Source organism: Trachypithecus francoisi, unplaced genomic scaffold (assembly GCF_009764315.1).
Source record: "Trachypithecus francoisi isolate TF-2019V2 unplaced genomic scaffold, Tfra_2.0 Lachesis_group8, whole genome shotgun sequence".
Taxonomy (NCBI): Eukaryota; Metazoa; Chordata; class Mammalia; order Primates; family Cercopithecidae; genus Trachypithecus; species Trachypithecus francoisi.
The window spans coordinates 13,699,323-13,719,715 of record NW_022681473.1 but is presented as its reverse complement, the minus strand read 5'-3'; the positions used below and the strand labels follow the sequence as shown (position 1 = coordinate 13,719,715).

The 20,393-nt window shown below is 38.5% G+C and overlaps 1 protein-coding gene across 1 annotated transcript; it reads left to right on the top strand.

Annotated features, from left to right (window-relative positions):
- Positions 1 to 9,123: 9,123 nt before the first annotated feature.
- On the top strand, positions 9,124 to 17,594 carry OOSP2 (oocyte secreted protein 2). Its single transcript, XM_033204653.1, has 4 exons — positions 9,124 to 9,888; positions 12,871 to 13,049; positions 14,066 to 14,169; positions 16,503 to 17,594. Exons 1-4 carry the CDS (start codon positions 9,738 to 9,740, stop codon positions 16,711 to 16,713), a joined length of 645 nt encoding a protein of 214 aa, XP_033060544.1. The 5' UTR covers positions 9,124 to 9,737; the 3' UTR covers positions 16,714 to 17,594.
- Positions 17,595 to 20,393: the final 2,799 nt, after the last annotated feature.

Sequence of the window (20,393 nt, the reverse complement as noted above, 5' to 3'; positions counted from 1 at the left end):
CAAAGATGAGTAGCACTATCTGTTACCAGTTTCACTACATTTTGGAGTTTGGGATAACATATCTATACCATGATATTTACATCTTTTAATGAGTTAATTTTAAGTGAAATTGCCATTCTAACTCTGAAATCAAGTTCATACGTAATAAAACTTGCCTAGACCCACTGCGTACTTTCCTGAATTAACATTCAGCATTTTTATGATTTAGTTGCTCACTTTAGTTTTACCCATTATGCTTAGCAACTATGTCTCAGTGAAATAGATTTAAATCTCCCTCTTTTATAATGCACTCAAAAGGAGGATTTTCCCATTAGCCCTTCATCTTTGGCTTTCTATACTGCTTTTTTCTTTTCTGTTTCCTGGTAATGTCTCATGAGGAAACATTGTAAACTTATATTTGGCATTGTGCATTTCTACTTTGATAAAGCAAGAATCTAGAAGAAAATAAGATTCCAATTGCTTTTTGGCCTAATTCCGAAAGTGGTGTAACCATATAGGGTCACAACTACACCATCACACTACCCTTCCCACCATTAGTGCTTTGGTGGAGATTTTCTTAGTGAACAAGATCACCTGCTCTTCCTTCTGAGGCTCCTGAATTGATTGACAAAATGTCGAGCAGGGAGATCCAGCTATGAATCCCAAGTAAGAATTCCCATTGCATGGAGGGTGACAAAGATAACAGTGCCAACCACCAGGAGTGGGAGCTCACATAACTAGGCCCACTGAATCTTGGAGTTGCCAAGGAAGACTCAGTACACACACAGGGCACTGGTTGGAGCCAGGGTCTTTTTTTGTGTTGGGAAAGAAGGAAGGTGCAGCAACGAGAAAAGATGAAGCGAAATCAGCATTTGTTGTGTGTACTAGTCTCCCACGTAGGTCCGTCCTGATAGCCAATGCAAAGTGGGGGATGCATGCATCCCTCTGGAGCTGTAGGCAAAGACTCTCTTACCTTACCTCAGGGGGTAGTTATACCTCTACCTATACCAGCCAAATGCCATATGACACCCACACCTTAAGCAATACAGGGAATGTGCCTTGTGTACCCAGAACAGGGAAATGATTTCTTCTAATGAAGAACTTGGAACCAAGTGACAACTTGGCTCCCAGCTTCCATATAGCACAGTGTCCCAGGCCTAGTGAAATCCCTCAGAGGGACGGCAGGTTCCACAATAGCTGCTTTTCCCAACACAAAAGTGCTCACAACTCAGATTATGCTGATCACAGTTTGGATCCCAGGTGGAAAGACATCTAATTTAAATTGCCTAGTATATCTCTGGAAGTGAACTCTTGTGCCTTTGAGTAGTATACTGTGCAAGAGTACAGGTGCCAAACTCATTCCAGGGAGCCTGAACCAGAAAGTACCACATACATGAGCAGGGATGCATGTACACAAATGATCTTTACTCAAAGCAAGGTCAGTCTTCTTCCATAGGGAAAACTGGTAGTCGGGGCAGAACATTCTTATGGCTAGATTTCTTGCTCCTGGGAGGGAGGAAAACTCATGGACACAAGAAAATGTGAAAAAGGTCTCTCTCCACCTCTTTAGATAAAATTTATTTTTGCTAGATCTGAAAGTACCTCTCTTTCCCCTCTAGAAATGGGGATTTTTGTTCCAAGAGAATACAAAAACATCTAAATTTGAGTCATCTGGAACTGCTGAATAACTTAGCTGAGCTGCTGGGCTTGGTTGACTAACAGGTACCTAACTATGTCAATTTCCTGACTTTCAATCCTTCCCAAGACAGCTGAAGCTGGAAAAAAGCTAGGATTTGTTGAAAGGACTGAATACTTTTGTTTTTGAAATGAAAATGACAGTACAATTTTGTCATCTTGAATATATGTGATTCTTTTACTATTTTTCTTTCCACCTTGAGTAAAATTAAAGATGCAGCATGACTTGGCCTGACCTTTCTCTTTTATTTTTGAGATGGAGTCTCGCTCTGTCACCCAGGCTTGCATTCAATGGGCACAATCTTGGCTCACTGTAACCTCTGCCTCCTGAGTTCAAATGATACTCCCTCCTGAGTAGCTGGGATTACAGGCATCCACCATTATGCCTGGCTAATTTTTGTAGAGATGGGGTTTCACCATGTTGGCCAGGCTGGTCTTGAACTCCTGACCTCAGGTAATCCACCTGCCTCGGCCTCCCAAAGTACTGGGATTACAGGAACGAGCCACCATGTCCGGCCACTTGGCCTAATCTTTCCTTTCAATAAACCTAGTAGATTTTTGACTACTCCTGGAAATATAAATCCTAGTTAAAAGATTTTTGGGCTCTTATAAAAAAGTTAAAAAAAATTCTGATGCTTGCCAGGTTGCAGAGAAAAGGGAACAATTACATACTGCTGGTGGGAATGTAAATTAGCTCAGCCATCGTGGAAAGCAGGGTGGCAATTCCTCCAAGAACTTAGAGCTGTCATTCAACCCAGAAATCCCGTTATTGGTTATATACCCAAAGGAATATAAATCATTCTACCATAAAGACACGTGTTTGTCCCAGCACTATTCACAATAATAAAGCCATGGAATCAACCTAAATACCCATCAATGGTAGACTGGGCACAGATAATATGGTACATAGACACCATGGAATTCTATACAGCCATAGAGAAGAATGAGACATAGCCTTTGCAACAACATGAATGGAGCTGGAGGCCATAATCTTATGTGAAGTAATGCAGGAACAAAAAACCTAATACCGCATATTCTCACCTAGAAGTAGGAGCCAAACCTTGAGTACATGTGGACACAAATAAGGGAACAACAGGCACCAGGGCCTACTTGAGGGATGGAGGGTGGGAGGAGGGAGAGGGTAGAAAACTACCCGTCAGTTACTATGCTAATTACCTGGGTGACTAATCTGTACACCAAGGGCTGTGACATGCAATTTACCTATATAACAAACCTGCCCGCGTACCCTTGAACCTAAGATTTAACAGCCATCTATTGCCCTCATTGCAATAGGATCTATGCATTTATTTAACAATCACTACAGTAATGAGTGCAGGTAAGTCATTAACTCAACCTAAAAAGTCTCAGTGGTGAATTCAATGGACCAAAATCTCTACATGTTAGAATGAGGTTTTGATCCAGATGCTTTTGGTTTTAGACCTTAATTTTTGACACTTAATGTCTGATACTTAGACAAAATCTTAAGTTTTTAAAATTAACTTTTAATGTAAGTATTCACTCATTCCAATCATAATGATTTCAGGAATATACAGTGTATCAAAGGGAGATACGATGGATAATTCTTATTTTTGATAAGGATTTGTACAGCTGTGAAGCTGAAGACACATTATCTCTGGGTTAAAGAATCTTATTAATTTCCTGGAGGCATAGCAGTAAGAGGCTGGTCAGTCAGAAAGTTGGTGAAAATTGGTTTTGACTTGAAAGGTTAGAGTCAAGGGTCAAGAGAAGTGGTATAATTGAGGATATATTTTGCAGGATATTAAAACATACAAACGGTTAGGACATAGAATGTGAGAAACACACTGGAATCAAGCATTTCTCCTGTGATTGGGGGCTATCAGTGGGTGACTTGTGGTACTCCTTAGATGGGAAAGATTTCTTTGGGAGTGAACACTTAATGTTTGCACAGGCTTAAACATTTAGCATCTTTTAAGCTTAGCAGTGTTGCTGGTTTTCTCTCTTTCTACCTTGCATTCTTCATCAGTATTCAGATGGGATTTTTGCTAATCACTCCAAAAAAGGTTGGGCTCAACCTTAATGTGGTTAGGGGAGTTAGCAGGTTTTGTCCTCCTTAGTAGTTGTGACAAAATGTAGAATCAAGGCAAACTGAAAGTCAGCACCCTGGTCAGAGAATGGGACAAAGTGGGGCACAGGTAGGTGTCAGATGGATGTGAGCAGAGATGGCCTCTACAACTGTTGGCACCTGAATAATCCTAACAAAGGCATTTAAGTAATGCCGTCTTCCCATTCCTTTGCTTCTAGCGTATATAGTGTAACCCAGATAGCTACAGAGAAAACTGCTGTAATATGTATTGTTTAATTTTGATAAAGCTAATCAATTATTTCCACATATGAGTTCATTATGCTAAGATATACTTTGGGTAATACAAATAATTACACATGTGGTCTCTGCCAAGAATACTTTGAACAAAGTATATAACAACTTTAACATTTCCTTATGCACTTGCTTTATTCTGCATGTGTGTTATAAAAGGTTGTTTTATATTGGGATAAGGTCACAATGGTGGTATAGTTTGAGTTGCCCCAAATCTTACACAAACAGACAGTGCAACTAATATATTGAAAGAAAGCGCACAGACTGTTATCTTTAGAACTTAGTGATCAGTTATCCCTAAAAATTGTAGAACACAATGAATGGAGCCAACCAACTGCCAATATGAGGCCCTCTACAAGGTTTCATGCAAGCTCGGGAATAATTGCTAATGGGATTCTTTTATTCTTATTTTTTTGAATTGGATCAATGAATCCAAATTAGCACATATAACTGCTTTAAGTTTTTTTTTAGTAGTAATATCCATCATGCTTGTTGAATTTTTAAACAGTTTAATAATTTGTTAGTTGATCCTCTTTTTTTAAAAATAAGTTGATTATATCAGCTGAAACTAATATTGATATTAACTATTTCAGGCCAGGCACAGTGGCTCACACCTGTAATTCTAGCACTTTAGGAGGCCAAGGCAGGTGGATTGCTTGAACCCAGGAGTTTGAGACCAGCCTGGGCAACATGGCAAAACCCCGTCTCTACAAAAATTAGCCAGGCATGGTGTTGGGTGCCTGTAGCCCTAGCTACTCAGGAGGCTGAGGTAGGAGGATCATCTGAGCCCAGGAGGTCGAGACTGCAGTGAGCCGTGATCGTGCTACTGCACTCCAGCCTGGGTGACAGAGTGAGATTCTGTCTCAAACAAACAAAAAGTAACTATTTCAAATATATAAACTTTTTGTCTCTTGTTGGAATGCAATAAGTTTTTTTTTTTCTGCAATAGCAAAGTTATAGGCCTTGTTTTGTGCCTAGTTTTAATGGAAAGAATTATTCTCAGTATGATGTGTCTCTGGGTATATTCTTGATGTATTAATTCTTCTGGCCAAATTTTAAAAAATCTTGCTTCTGCAATAGCATCCTTCCTCAGTGATCACTGTTTGTCTCGAGGAGATCCTCCCTGGTTGAAATTTCTCTTTTCCGGTTTATTGGGGTTTCTAGGGATTGAACATTGAACTGCTCACCCCATCTATACATATCACTCCCTTGGAGAGTTTATTCAATCTCATTGTTTTCATTAACATCTGTATGCTGATGGCTTCAAGTTACATCTCTATCCTGAACTTTACCCCTGAAAGGTAGACTCAGTTATTCATTTTCCTCTACAACACATTAACGTGGCTGTTCAAAACAGTGTTTAACCAAAGTATGTATAACATGGACGTTCCTATATTCCTTTCCCACTCCAAACCTCCACCTTTAGCCTTCCTTATGGGAACGTCACAAAGATATTCTGTCCTTTGCTATGGGAATGTCACAAAGATATTCTGTCCTTCCCTATGGGAATGTCACAAAGATATTCTGTCCTACGTATTTCTCTTAAAAAGTTACAGTCTTGCCTTTTACATATCTAAATGAGATCTATGTAACATAATAATAAGATCTATGTAACATAAAATTTACCATCTTAACCATTTTAAGTGTACAATTCAGTAGTGTTTAGTACATTTACATTGGCGTGTAACAGAACTCTTCATCTGTACATTGTGAACAGAACTCTTCATCTGTACATTGTGAACAGAACTCTTCATCTTGTAAAACTGTAACTCTATAGCCGTTAAACAACTTTGCAGCCACAACGTGATAATGCTGGCTGCTCAGACTTTTAATTTTTTTAAATTTTTGTGAGTACATAGTAGGTGTATATATTTATGGGGTCCCTGAGATATTTTGATACAGGCATGCAGTGCATAATAGTCGCACCGTGGAGAATGGGATATCCCTCTCCTCAAGCATGTATCCTTTGCAGTATGAAGAATCTGATTATATTCTTCATTATTTTAAAATGTACAATTAAGTTATTCTGACTGTAGACACCCTGTTGTGCTATTAAATAGTAAGTCTTATTCATTCTATCTTTTTTGTACCTGATAACCATCCCCGTCGCCCCCCTACTACCTTTCCCGGCCTCTGGTAACCATCCTTCTACTCTCTATGTCCATGAGTTCAGTTGTTTTGATTTTTAGATCCCACAAATAAGTGAGACCATGTGATATTTGTCTTTCTGTGCATGGCTTATTTCACTTCGCATAATGGCCTCTAGCGCCATCCGCTTTGTTGCAAATGACAGGATCTCATTACTTTTTATGGCTGAATAGTACTCCGTGTGTATAAGTACCACATTTTCTTTATCCATTCATCTGATCATGGACACTTAGGTTGCTTCCAAATCTTAGCTATTGTTAATAGTTCTGTAACAAACATGGCAGTGTAGATATCTCTTCAATATACTGATTTCCTTTCTTTTGGGTATATATGCTGCTTGGAATTTTTGCTGTCAGGACTTCCTTTAGACTATGAAAAATATTGAATTACGAAGAGCTTTTATTTATATGGCTTTTATCCTTCCAAATTACCACATTAGAAATTAAAAGTGAGATGAGATCACTTGGACGCAGGAAGGGGAACATCACACACTGGGTCCTGTTGTGGGGAGGGGGGATGGGGGAGGGACAGCATTAGGAGATATACCTAATGTAAATGACGAGTTAATGGGCGCGGCACACCAACATGGCTCATGCATACATATGTAACAAACCTGCACGTTGTGCACTTGTACCCTAGAACCTAAAGTATAAAAAAAAAAATTAAAAGTGAGTTAAAAATATTTACTAAGTAATTAAATAACGAATAAATCCAACAGGTGTTAACATAAAATAGTGAACATTTAGTGAAAAATTGCTGTTTTCCAAAAAAAGACTGACATTGTTTTATATTCGCATTTTTGCAAGTCTCTTGTCTGGCTAACTAGAAGACAATTGAATTATCATATCTGCTTCTGCATTCAGTCTTTGTAATATGTCACTTTGGTTAATGTACATAAAGAAAACCCTGCCTCACACAGATACGTGGTTGGAAGAAAGAAGAGTATTTTAAAAACCTTTTCAGATAACTGGCTATTTTTTTTTTTTTTTTTTTGATACTGCACCAAAACTTGCCAAGGGGCAGTCTCTTCGAGGTTTGTTGCAACATGGGATCTGAAAATATATCAATAAACTCTTCATACTTATTCCCATTAAAATCCACTGGTCCCTGTTGTGCTTTGCCCTGAATGTTTCTGTAACATCATGTGCAGATAATTTGGAAAGTTTTAGTTCAGAGTTATGCAGATGTTTTAAACGATGACATTTTATTATGCAATACAAGAAATCATAGTTAAGATATCACCACTGAGCTTCCAAGCTCATAGTAGAGAATACAACTTTTTCAAAATTCAAATTTTTCCTTTAAGCTTGAATTTTATCACTGGGTTTAATTGTTGTTAGCTGTTTTCTTTGAAGTGACAAGCTTACATCATTCAATTTCAAAAAATGTCAAATACCCACGGGCAAATAATCGTTGTTTGTTCGATAGTCAGTCTTTAAGTAAAGATAGTGTTCTGGATTACAGGCGGCTAGTTCAGCTCACAGCTCCAATAACTGCACAGATTTTCCTGGAGACACTCTTCATACTTTGATATGCAGCAGAAGTGTATTATGCATACTTTCTATTTTATCACTCTGAATACTAAAAAGGCATGCATTCAAGGGTTGGCGTTTAATAAAACAAATACTTTTGACTGCTTCAAGACTTAAGTGAAACTGGCTTTTCCCCTTTACTGTGAGTGTGTGAAGACTACAATGATGACTAACAAACTAACACATTGTGCCACTACCTTGATTACTGCTCAAGACGCAGCAGCGTTTCCCACCACTTTTTTTTGGCACACCTGTGTGAATGTCAACATTGTGAAAAAGAAAATGTGTTATTGTTATTGTGAAAATAGATTTGACCCCATGGACCCCTCCATCATCTCAGATCCAATTATTGAGAACCACTGTAGTAGAAGAATGTCCTTATTTATTGGATATATACTTCAAAATATTTAGGGTCAAGGGAATATCTTATCAGTCACCTACTCTCAAAAGGTTCAGGAAAAATAAAGTTTTTTGTGCTATAGTTGCAACATTTCCCTAAGTAATAAATTGTTTTAAAATATTTGTTTTATCTCTGCTTTATCTCCATCTATTTTACATTAAAGTTATATTTAAACTCCATTACTCTTTCACAGTAAAATTCTGTATTAAAATAGGAATTTTTGGAAAATGAACTTTGTTCATTCTACGGCTTTGAGTAATCCTCAAAACATTGCATAAAATCCTGTTACTAACTGTGCTTCAAGACAGAGGAAATAGTCATATATTAGATATTTTTTGTACACTATTAACTTGAGTGAGACTGTTTACATTTGCTATGTCTTATTCACAATAAATTTAGAGAGAATATATCTCCTTTTTACGGAGTATGAATAGGAGCCTTAACTTGTTTAACTAACTTTCTCAAACTTAAATACAAGAAACTGGCCAATGATTCCTTTTGAAACAATATTAGATGCTTTACATAGGCAAGATTTAAAAGCTCCATGTGAAGTTAATAAATTTTAGACCCTGAAAATGTTCACAACATCAGAAAAATGTTTAAAAAAATAAAAGATGAAAAAATAATATGTAGACTTACCGTTCTCTTTCTCTAATACTCTTTCCCCATTGGTGGTTGGCGACTGGGTACTCCAGGCTCTCCTGATGCAGAGCACTGTGTGGGTCACAGCTCTGGGGATCTCACTGTCCACAAGAGAATGTCATGTCAGAAATGGAAATGCTTCTTAAATACATAGGGAAGCTCTGTGTATGTAGTAATTTGACAGCAGATTGTAACATTGAAAATATAATTCAGATATGACTAAAAACAATAATAGGCATTTAATTCAGCCTCTTTGAATTTTATTTACTGTTAGCCTTTGATTTTCAAGTTTCCTTAAAACCACGCAGTCATGTTCAGGCCATGACTAACATTTTTAAAAAATACAATAATAAAAATCTATGGCTGGAACTTTTATTCTCCTTGAGTATTGAAATGAATTATACATATAAACTTCTTATACCAATAAAGTTATGTATGTATATATATACATATAAAATATTCTCTTGTCTCAGGTTTGAAATGACTAAAGTTACTAACACATTAATTTAGAAAGAACACAGATGGATTTGTCAACTTTCCTAACACCAATAGACCTGGCTTTCCTTTGGGTGCCTGTCTGTTCCTAGGGATTTATGTTCCTGGTCAAGTCACTTTATCATTTCTGCTTTGCTTCTTCCAGCCAAACCCATAGAAATGAAGAAATAATAGTCTTTTGATTTCAAGTGTGAAAGATCTAGGCTGTTCTCATATTAGATGGAAACTTACAACACCTGAACGTTAGTAAGAACAGTTTCCTGTAGTTTACTATTTACTGGAAGCATTGCGTGCCATGCCATCCTCCTGATGTTTGTAACAGGCCTTGTACAGACTGTTATCAAATAACACTTTTTTCTTGATATGTCTCTTTGAGCTTCAGTGTTTGGATAATCAAGAGAGTCTCAGCCTTTAGGTAGTTGACCCTGTGATAAGTGCATCCTGTGAACTACCCAAATAAGGAGGAAAACGAAGGCAGCTGAGCCATGGGATGCCATATAAAAATCACTTAAACCACTCGCCACTTCTTGTTTCCCGAGTTGTCCTGTGCTGGAGGTCTGCCCAGATGAAGGTCTCCATGGCTTTAGAAGTCTTGATGCTCCTTGCTGTCTTGATTTGGACTGGTGCTGAGAACCTCCATGGTAAATAACAAGTTTTAGAGAATGCTTCCTTGAAGGAGTTAATCATAATGATCGCTTTCCATGCAGGCGTTTTACTCTCTGAAGAAATCCGATCTTATTCTAACTGGCTAGAAGAAGAAAAGCTTTCAGGCCAGGTAGACTTGTGTCAATACACGGAGGATACATTTTCTCTTTCTGCCTAAATGTCCCGGTTCTCAGACTTTTATTTGTCTCTCTCTGTTTTGGTCTTCTATTTTGAGACTCATTTGCAGAGGTTCTTCAGGAATAGTCCTTTGCTCTCCTTCAGTCTAACGTTTCAAACCCGCTGCGAATTACTGGTGCTTGATTGTATCATATTGTAAGGTACTCAGTTGCATCTTAGCTGATCTTCCTGCTTCCAGACTCATCTTTTTGCTTGATGCTGATATCTGTTTTGTTCCCTTAAAAAGACTACTCTGAACTTCACTCATGTTAAACTCATCAACGGTTCTGCAAAGTTAATAGAAGAAAGCTAAGTCAGCGAGTTGCTGTCTACAAGTTGATTCCCATGTATCTTTTCTGTTTTGCCTGGAATCCAAATGCTTGCCAGCTCCAAGGCCTGACTAAATGTAATCTGTAAAGTAGCATTTCAATATTACTTTTTATGTTCTTTATGGTTTCTTTTTGTAGACCTCTTTTTTTTTTTCTTTTTTAAATTTGAAATGGAGTTTTTCTTTGAAACTGATAAGTCAATTTCTTACCCATTCGGCCTGTAACACCTTTGGAAGCAAAGACCGCATATAGCTTCTGATGTTTTTCCATTTTACCTAAGATGAATTTTAAGAATGCCTAGATCAGTGCAGCTCACCACGTAACAGTTAATTATTGAAATGAACAGCACATGGAGAGAAAGAACGACCATGAATTCTGGCTATCTAGGGTGGGTAGGGTGTTTAGTCCCTGTCTTTCATGAAGCCTGAGCAAAGGAAGATTCTGCTGCAGTGAAAGTATCTATGTGTGTTTCTAAGGCTTTTTCTCAGCTATTTGAGAGAATGTCAAACTAAAACTCGAGTTTCTGGCCAGGCACGGTGGCTCACACCCGTAATCCTAGCACTTTGGGAAGCCTGGACCGGTGCATCACCAGAGGTCAGAAGTTCGAGACCAGCCCGACCAACATGGTGAAACCCCGTCTCTACTAAAAATACAAAAAGTAGCCTGGTGTGGTGGTGGGCATCTGTAATCCCAGCTACTCGGGAGGCTCAGGCAGGAGAATCACTTGAACCCAGGAGGCAGAGCTTGCGGTGAGCCGAGATCACACTGCTGCACTCCAGCCTGGGTGACAGAGTGAGACTCCATCTCAAAAAAAAAAAGCAAAACTCCGTCTCAAAAACAAACAGGCCAGGCGCGGTGGCTCACGCCTGTAATCCCAGCATTTTGGGAGGCCGAGGTGGGCAGATCACGAGGTCAGGAGATCAAGACCATCCTGGCTAACACAGTGAAACCCCGTCTCTACGAAAAATACAAAAACAAAAACAAAAACAAAAACGGGCGTGGCAGCAGGAGTCCCAGCTATTCAGAGGCTGAGGCAGGAGAATGGCGTGAACCCGGGAGGCAGAGCTTGCAGCGAGCCGAGATCACACCACTGCACTCCAGCCCAGGCGACAGAGTGAGACTCCGTCTCAAAAAAAAAAACAAAAAAACAAAAAAAAACAAAAAAAAAAACAAACCCCAAACTCGACTTTCTAAGGTTAGTGTGAAAAAAATGCAGTGAAATCATAAGTATGGGCTTTCTGTGTGTCCATGCCCACACATCCTTTCCATCCATCTTTAATCTTAGCTGCTGGAATTTATTTTCCTTTAGGAAGGACCTTCCTGATCATCTTTCCTAGGTGATGTGAGAACAGTATTTCAAACACATAGAGAATTGTGGTTTAAAGGTTATGAGGCAAGAACACTTGCCTCCTCTACTCCTTTTCTGAAATGTGCATTGTCTTACCTTGTTGATTTCTCACTAAAGGCGGGACTTCCAAGCTCCAGTGGTGGTGGAGTCCTCTGTGGCCACTTGCTCATTAATAATATAAATATGTACTTCTTAATGCTGAAAAGACTCAGTTCCTCCAAATGAATCTATTGCAAATAATGATGATTGACTTACTGACGATTTAACTATAGAGGATAAAGATGGCTTTGACAACGAAACTTGCATGGAGCTAACATCCCAGATAAGGGGCTTTCTCTTTCTTTTTCCTTTTATGGCTGAGATTGTTTCTGGTGCTGGCTGCTCTAGACATGAATTCTACTGTTCTATAACCACTCTTTCTCTTTCTCCTCTTTCTCTTTCCAAAAAGTATACTGGGATGATATCGCTTTTATTCTAATACACTGCAATTCACTTCTGCCCCTTACGTTTTGTCCCAAATAGATCACCCTCCATGTAATATAACTTATTTAGGAGAAATTAAGGGGCTATATAGTTATGCTTTTTTTTTTTTTCCTTTGGAGTCTCGCTCTGTCACCCAGGCCTGGAGTGCAATGGCGAGATCTCAGCTCACTGCAAGCTCCGCCTCCTGGGTTCACGCCATTCTCCTGCCTCAACCTCCCAAGTAGCTGGGACTACAGGTGCCCGCCACCACACCCGACTAATTTTTTTGTGTTTTTAGTAGAGACGGGGTTTTACCGTGTTAGCCAGAATGGATCTCGTGATCCGCCCACCTCCGCCTCCCAAAGTGCTGGGATTACAGGCATGAGCCACTGTGCCCGGCCCAGTTACGCTTTTTCTTCCTCTTGCATGTTGATCTTCCCACCTCCCCCATGAAATTACTGAAATCTAGTTACTTGGGGACATAATTAGATATTTTGGAAAATAATCTTAATAATGTTTATCAGAAAACCTTTAAGCCATGGTTACCCTTGCCAGAGAAATAAATGCCTTTTGTTTATCTCAAAGGGCAGAACTGACTATTCTTTGAACACTTTCTTAAGATAGACATACTTCTGATGCTTTTCATATGGTTCTTTCCACAGTGAAAATAAATTGCTCTCTGGACTGGTTGATGGTCTCAGTTATCCCACTTGCAGAAAGCAGAAATCTGTATATATTTGCGGATGAATTACATCTGGGAATGGGCTGCCCTGCAAATTGGATACATACATATGTGTATGAGTTTATATATCTTGTTCATGATTGTGGCATCAGGACAAGGGTGAGAACAGTGATTGTTTGTAAAAATACTAAATGTTTTGTCAGACTTATGCCTAATATTAAAATTGTCTTTTAAAAAAATAATCCTTGCTTCTCGTTGTAGTAATTTATGGGCAGAGGACAACGGAATTTCTCATTATTTCTCACTGAATATTGGGTCATTCTGTGTGCACAGGACCTTAGATCACAGATTTATAGACTGGCTAGTGAACTGATTCTAAGTTGCCTTTAGGCTACTACTGTATTTTACTAAATATTAGCAGACTGCTTTAAATTTTATTTAATTCTTCTAATGTGGGAGGTCGCCAATCTTGGAAGCTCTATCACTTTCAATGTTAGGTAATTTGAAATCTCTCCATGTTCCATGAGGATTTGTGTCAACATATAGTGGATTTTCATTAAAATGAAATCTCTTGTTTGTTCTTCAGCTAGGCACAAATCCTAAACTGCGTTGTTATCCTGGGATATTCTCTTCTCTTAGATTCCCAAATTTAAACAATTTATATTCACACTACACAAATATTTTGGGCCAGTGACCAATGATAATGATCATTTTTGAATAAGGCATTTTATTTTAGAAATTAGGAACTCGGAGCTTCAGAAGGTGCTTTACCAAGTTTTCCAGGGATCCATCCCTTGTTGGTGGTAGTTTAGATGCCAAACCAGGATGAATACTCTCCAAAGCTTGTGCTTTAAACCACTCTGTTATTTGACTTACAAATCACCTTTCTCAAAAGAACTGTTGAAAACCTTTTCATTAATGAATCATAGAGATGGCTGTAAGTGGCAGTTTAAATTTGCTGCAATGAATTAAGACTGTTTTGTCCCCAGGCATTTTAAATTCACTGTTCGGGATAATGGTCCTCTTCTGTCCCAGTGAGTTGTCAGCTCCATTTATACCTAAGAATGACACTAGCCATTTTTGAGATTGTGAATGTTTTTTACATCCTATTCACGTGTGTGTATTCCTCCTCTGTTACTCCAAATATCTTCCACTGAAACTTTGTGCTCTCCTAGGTCATTTCTGAGGAAACTCTTCTTTTTCAAACCGAGCTATACTTTACCCCAAGGAATATAGATCACAACCCGGAGGAAATCCATTTGGAGTGTTCTGCCTCTAGGTAAGTCCAGCAGATCTGATTCCTTTGGAATGTTTTAGCTTTACCTTTGCTTATGAGAAGCTTCTGCAGAAGCCTAGATTTTGGAGAATATAACACGATTCACCCATAATTGTAAACAAAGCCCAAATTAGTATTTACACAAATGTTTTAATGAATACTTTAAAATGTTTTCATATTTTAAATGCAATGTTTATTTTAGAATAAAAATATGTAGATTTATCATGGTCCTAACAGACAATCTAGTGTAACTAGGTCATTTTATTTTATTTTATTTTATTTTTGAGACTGAGTCTTGCTCTGCCGCCCAGGCTGGAGTGCAGTGGCCGGATCTCAGCTCACTGCAAGCTCCGCCTCCCGGGTTTACGCCATTCTCCTGCCTCAGCCTCCGGGAGTAGCTGGGACTACAGGCGCCCGCCTCGTCGCCCGGCTAGTTTTTTGTATTTTTTAGTAGAGACGGGGTTTCACCATATTAGCCAGGATGGTCTCGATCTCCTGACCTCGTGATCCGCCCGTCTCGGCCTCCCAAAGTGCTGGGATTACAGGCTTGAGCCACCGCGCCCGGCCTTAACTAGGTCATTTTATAATAACTACAAAGCAGAGTCATTAAATACTCAGTCACCTTTAGTAAGTGATACAATTAAGCATTGATACTATCTTTCAATGTTTTGTCCTTTATACTATTTTTTTCTGATACATTTTATTGCCCAATTTCATCTTATAAGAGTAAGTGGCTAAAAACGTAAGAAAACCAAACCTTCAGCTGATACTAACTCATGGAGAATTCATGAAGGAAGGGCTTATCAGCCCAATCATTAAATGTACTTTGCTTGCAATTTTGTGGAACTGAGATATTGAATCCCAAGAGCCTCGTGTGAACTTTGAGACTAAGTGGAAAGGTATCCTGATACACTTTTTTTTTTTTTAACCATGCCATTGAAATATTTATGTTTTATAAATCTGAGTGATGCATCTTGGAAACCATCTCAAGCCACAGGACAAATTGTATCCTTGCTTAATATATGGAAATAGTTGACATCAAAATAAGAACTTAGAGCTCAGCCAATGTGCAATGTCTTTTAATGTGATTATAGTACTTTTTTTCGGGGGGAGGCAGAAATTTTTTAAAATTTTGGTAAAAAATACATAATATAAAATACCATTTTAAGTGTACAGTTCAGTCCTATTCAGTTCAGAAGATATTCGGAGTAACAGAGGAGGAATACACACACGTGAATAGGATGTAAATGGCATTAAGTCCATTCACATGGTTAATACTTTTACTCTTCCCTTTAACGTATTTTCATAAAGGCTGAGGGGTTTAGTGATATTCTAGAAAGTAGTTGAACTCTAAATAGAAACCACCCCTTGATTCTCTGTCTCTGTCTCTCTCTGTCTCTGTCCCTGTCTGTCTCTGTCTCTGGTCTGTTCCTGTCTCTCTGGTCTGTCTCTCTGTCTCTCGCTCTGCCTCTCTCTCGCTCTGCCTCTCTCTCGCTCTGCCTCTGTCTCTCTCACTCTGCCTCTGTCTCTCTCGCTCTGCCTCTGTCTCTCTCTCGCTCTGTCTTTGTCTGTCGGTTTTTCTGCCTGTCTCTGTCTCTGCCTGTTTCTCTCCCTGCTCTCTCCGTGCTCTCTCCATCTCCACCTCTTTGTCTCTGTCTATCTTTCACACACATACATATGTTTTCAATTCTATAAACTACCCAATGCTTGGAGCAACACAGAGTTCTGATCTAATGCCCCAGAACTACTGCCTCTGTAGGCTACCAGAGTAACAATGATAAATAGATATTCCTAGTTTGATAGTAAATTACTATGTTGCTTGAAACCTACTTTCCTTAAAAAAAATGAAGACTTGGCCAACAAAGTTGTCTGTTTAGGTTTTGGGTGCGTGAATTTTAATGTTGTAGTCTCTCTCTCTCTCATATTCACTTACTCACTTTGACATATAGAACTTTGCCACCACCACAGTGGGTCAGATTAAGCCTTTGGTGGCTTTTACTTACTGTTCTTAGGATCCATTTGGCTGAGTCTATTTTGCTGGGTACATTGGTACTCTTCTAATGCAAGCATCACAAATTATCTAAGACTATTCATCTTTCCACTCCATGTTTGATGCAGAAATCATGGGGAGACTATCTGGAATTAGCTCTTTTGTAATCCTGTCTGCTCAAATCCTATACCAAGAGTCCACGAGGATCCAGAAGGCGTAGTATGCTGGCTCTATGCCACACTCCTGAATGACTATTCTGAAAATGATCATGATATTAAACAGCGGTAAAACTGACTTGATCCCAAGTGTGCCAACACTATCTGCTTTCTGTTTCCCTTTTCTTTAGGAAATCAGTGTGGCTTACACCAGTTTCTACTGAGAATGAAATAAAATTGGATCCTAGTCCTTTTATTGCTGACTTTCAGACAACAGCAGAAGAGTTAGGATTATTATCTTCTAGTCAAACTTGCTCTGAGCTAAAGGAGAAATGGAAACTTGAAGCTGGTATTATGTATTTTGCAGGAAAACAGTTTTGTTTTTTCAGAGCAAAAATATAGTTGGTGTATATCTCTCCTTAAGTCTCTGGTTTCTAAAAACCCTACTTCAGTAAAGGTCCTGATCAGTTGATTAGTGAATGTGTATTTCTAAATATTTGTATTCAGTAGGGGTATGGCTTATTAATTTAACATTATTAGGTAATTCATATTATACATTTAAGTTTTTTTCTGTTCTATGTAGAAGATTCAGAAATATGTCTTCAATGACAATGACTTGATCTAATTGATATGAACCTCCAATAAATATGTTCTAATATTTTTCAGGAAGAATAAAGAATAGAGAGAGACATAAAAATGTGCAGGAGGCAAAACTTTGAGCATAGTGTAAAATTTAACATATTAACTCTCATGAAAGGCAAAACCCTTTTATGTGCAGATATTTTAATTCATGTAGACTTTGCTATTAATCAGTAAAGTTGAATCCTAACAATAATGCAATGTGACTGCCTATTTAGATTATTCCAGAAGTAAATTCTATTTATTTTCTAGAGCTCAAATAACCACTCCCTTAACTGAAATTTGATGTTCGATTTTCCTTTTTCCTCTGAATGTTTCTTCCACACTCAAAATAATTGATTGGTTGAGTTGGTTAAGCAAAGAGTTATCCTGCCACCTAAGAGCATTCATTAAATGATTATTTATTAACACTTACTTTATACAGCTTCCTTTCTTTAAACAGGGAGTCTATATGTATAATATATCCAAAAATACTTCTAATTTTGGTAGATTTCTTATATCAAGGGTGAAAATTGAACTGTGCCATTGGCTATTCAATAGTTTATTGAATGTATGTTTTGGATGCTACATCCTCCTGGAAGCAAATTTTACCAAGATATTGGTTATTATTATTTTTAGTTAAAGTGATACTATTCAATTTTCAACAAAATGCCGCCTATAGCTGTTTACTTGTCAAATAAAGAATTTGAACCTGTCACAGTGAACATCTGTCTTTGGCAGTTAATATGCAGCTGAGAGGTAATACTTCTATGGGACTTCCTAAGTGTCAGAATATGGTACAAGTACATTACGATAAATTATTTAATCTTCTTAAAGAGAGAAATAGATCACTATTACCCCAGTTTTACAGATAAGCAAACAAACAGAGGTTAAATCATTTGCCTGAGTCATACAACTTGTTGGTGTTGGTTCAAGATTTAAAATCGGGCAATCTGCCTCTAGGTCTGTCTCTATACTCTGTACGTTAGCCACTATACTCTACTGCTTGGAATCTTAAGTTGCTGAACTTTAGTTCTCTAGGAAACAATTGCTATTCAAGCAGTTACACAACTCTCAATAAAACTTAAAATTGAGCAATAGTGTTTCTCTTGAACATGGAAGTAAAATTATTTTATATAAACTGGTGTGAGAGAATATTGGGCAGGTGAATGTTTGCTAAAAACAAAGTAAATTATTGAGTGTGGGATAATACATATGTACAAGATAAAGAGTGATGATGTGGCTGGATTTTAGAAGGGTGGCTCTAAAACCTCTTCTCTTCCTTTTCTTCTTCTTCTTTTTTTTTTTTTTAACAAATTATGATTAACACATCCTTGTATCTATCAGCTACAATGTGATGTTTCAATACATGTATAAATCACGTAATGAGTACTTAGCATATCTGTTACCTTAAACATTATTTCTTTCAATGAGAACATTCAAAAACCTCTCTTCTAGCCATTTTGAAATATATAATACAATTATTCTTAACTTTCATCATCCTACCATGCAATAAAACACCAGAACTTATTCCTCCTAACTCTAGCTTTGTTGATGAATCCCTCAGCATCCCTCAGCATCCCTCCTCCTCCCCTCCCTTCCCCGCCCCTCCTCATCTTCTGGTAACCACTATTCTACTTATTTTCACATATGAGTGAGATCATGTGGTACTTCGCTCTAGTCAGAATGGCTACTATCAAAAAATCAAAAGATAAGTGTTGGCAAGGATGTAGAAAAAAAGGAATCCTTATATACTGCTGGTGGGAATGTAAGTTAGTACAACTGCTATGGAAAACTTTATGGAGTTTTCTTAAAAAGTTAAAAATAGAACTACAGTATGCTCCAGCAATCCCATTACTGGGTATATATCTAAAGGAAATGAAATCAGTATGTCAAAGAAATATCTGTACTCCCATGTCCACTGCAGCACTCTTCACAATGGCCAAGATATGGAGTCAGCCCAAGCATCCATCCACAAACAAAATGTGGTGTACATACACAAGGAATACTATTCAGCCTTTAAAAAGGATAAAATCCTGCCATTTCATTTTGTAGGCAATGCTCAGAAAGAGGAAGTAATTTGTCTTAAATTCACATAAACATTTAAGAATTAAGCCAGGCCGGGCGCAGTGGCTCATGCCTGTAATCCCAGCACTTTGGGAGGCCAAGGCAGGTGGATCATGAGGTCAGGAGATCGAGACCATCCTGGCCAACCTGGTGAAACCCCATCTCTACTGAAAACACAAAAATTAGCTGGGCGTTGTGGTGGGCACTGGTAGTCCCAGCTACTCGGAAGACTGAGGCAGGAGAATTGCTTGAACCCAGAGGTGGAGGTTGCAGCGAGCTGAGATTGTGCCACTGCGCTCCAGCCTGGTGACAGAGTAAGACTCTGTCTCAAAAAATAATAAAAATAAAAAATAAAAATAATTTTTATGTATTTATTTTACTTTTTTCCCCCCTCTGCTTTAATGAGGTAAAATCAGATAATTACATTCTGGGGATATTTTTGTATACTTGAAGTTTGTTAGGAGACCTTAAATGTTCTCTCCACCTCCAAAGAAAAAAAAAAAGATGATTATGTGATCTGATGGGTAGATTAATTATCTGCTTTGTGGTAATGACCTCACAAATACACATGTGTCAAAACATCATGTTGCCCATGGTATGCATATTAAATTTTTATTTGTGACTCTTCCTTTGAAAGTGGTTTCTCAACAATCATCCTCTCTCTAAGGAACTGAAGAAAGACCCCGATCATTTTTATTACTTATTTTGAACTCATGTGAAGATCTTAGTTACTAAGACCTTTGCATGGATTCTGTCATTCGAACTTAATACCCCAAAGTGGAAACTATGGTCTTCAATTTACAAATGGGAGAACTGCAGTCTTAGAGTTTAAGTGACTTCCTTTCATGGCTTTTTCTACAGCTCCAAATTCAAAACGAGCATGTTGAAAGCATCCACTCTTTCCTTTCACTTCTTCAGATTTCTTTCTCTTCTTCACTGAAGGCGTTATCTTGTTATCTCTTTCTTCTTCAGTATTCCATTTGCAATGGTTCTGGCTAAAACGGGGAGGGAAGGATCTTATTTTTACCACCTTCCTTTTGGCTATTTCCTTCTGACTTCTGCCTCCGTCTTCTCTTTCCTCAGTCCCTTCCTTCGCTCCTAAACGTAGACCCTGGAGAGCCGCTGCCCTAGGGCTCAGGTGCCAGCTCTCCCAGCAGAACGCCTGTGCAGAAATTTTCTGGCAGCTGGGCCCCCGCTCATTTCATATTCACAATCTCTGCACCACACACTATGCTTTGGTCTTGGTGTCTGGCCCGCTTTCTCTTTGCTGTGATCATGTCCCCAGTTATGGTCCCGTTTGTAGGACTAGGACCTCGCTTTCCTTGCTGTGAACATTCTTCTCTGTCTCCCAGACTCCCCTGGGGCATGGATCAGGGGCTGTGCCCTCATTCTGGGCC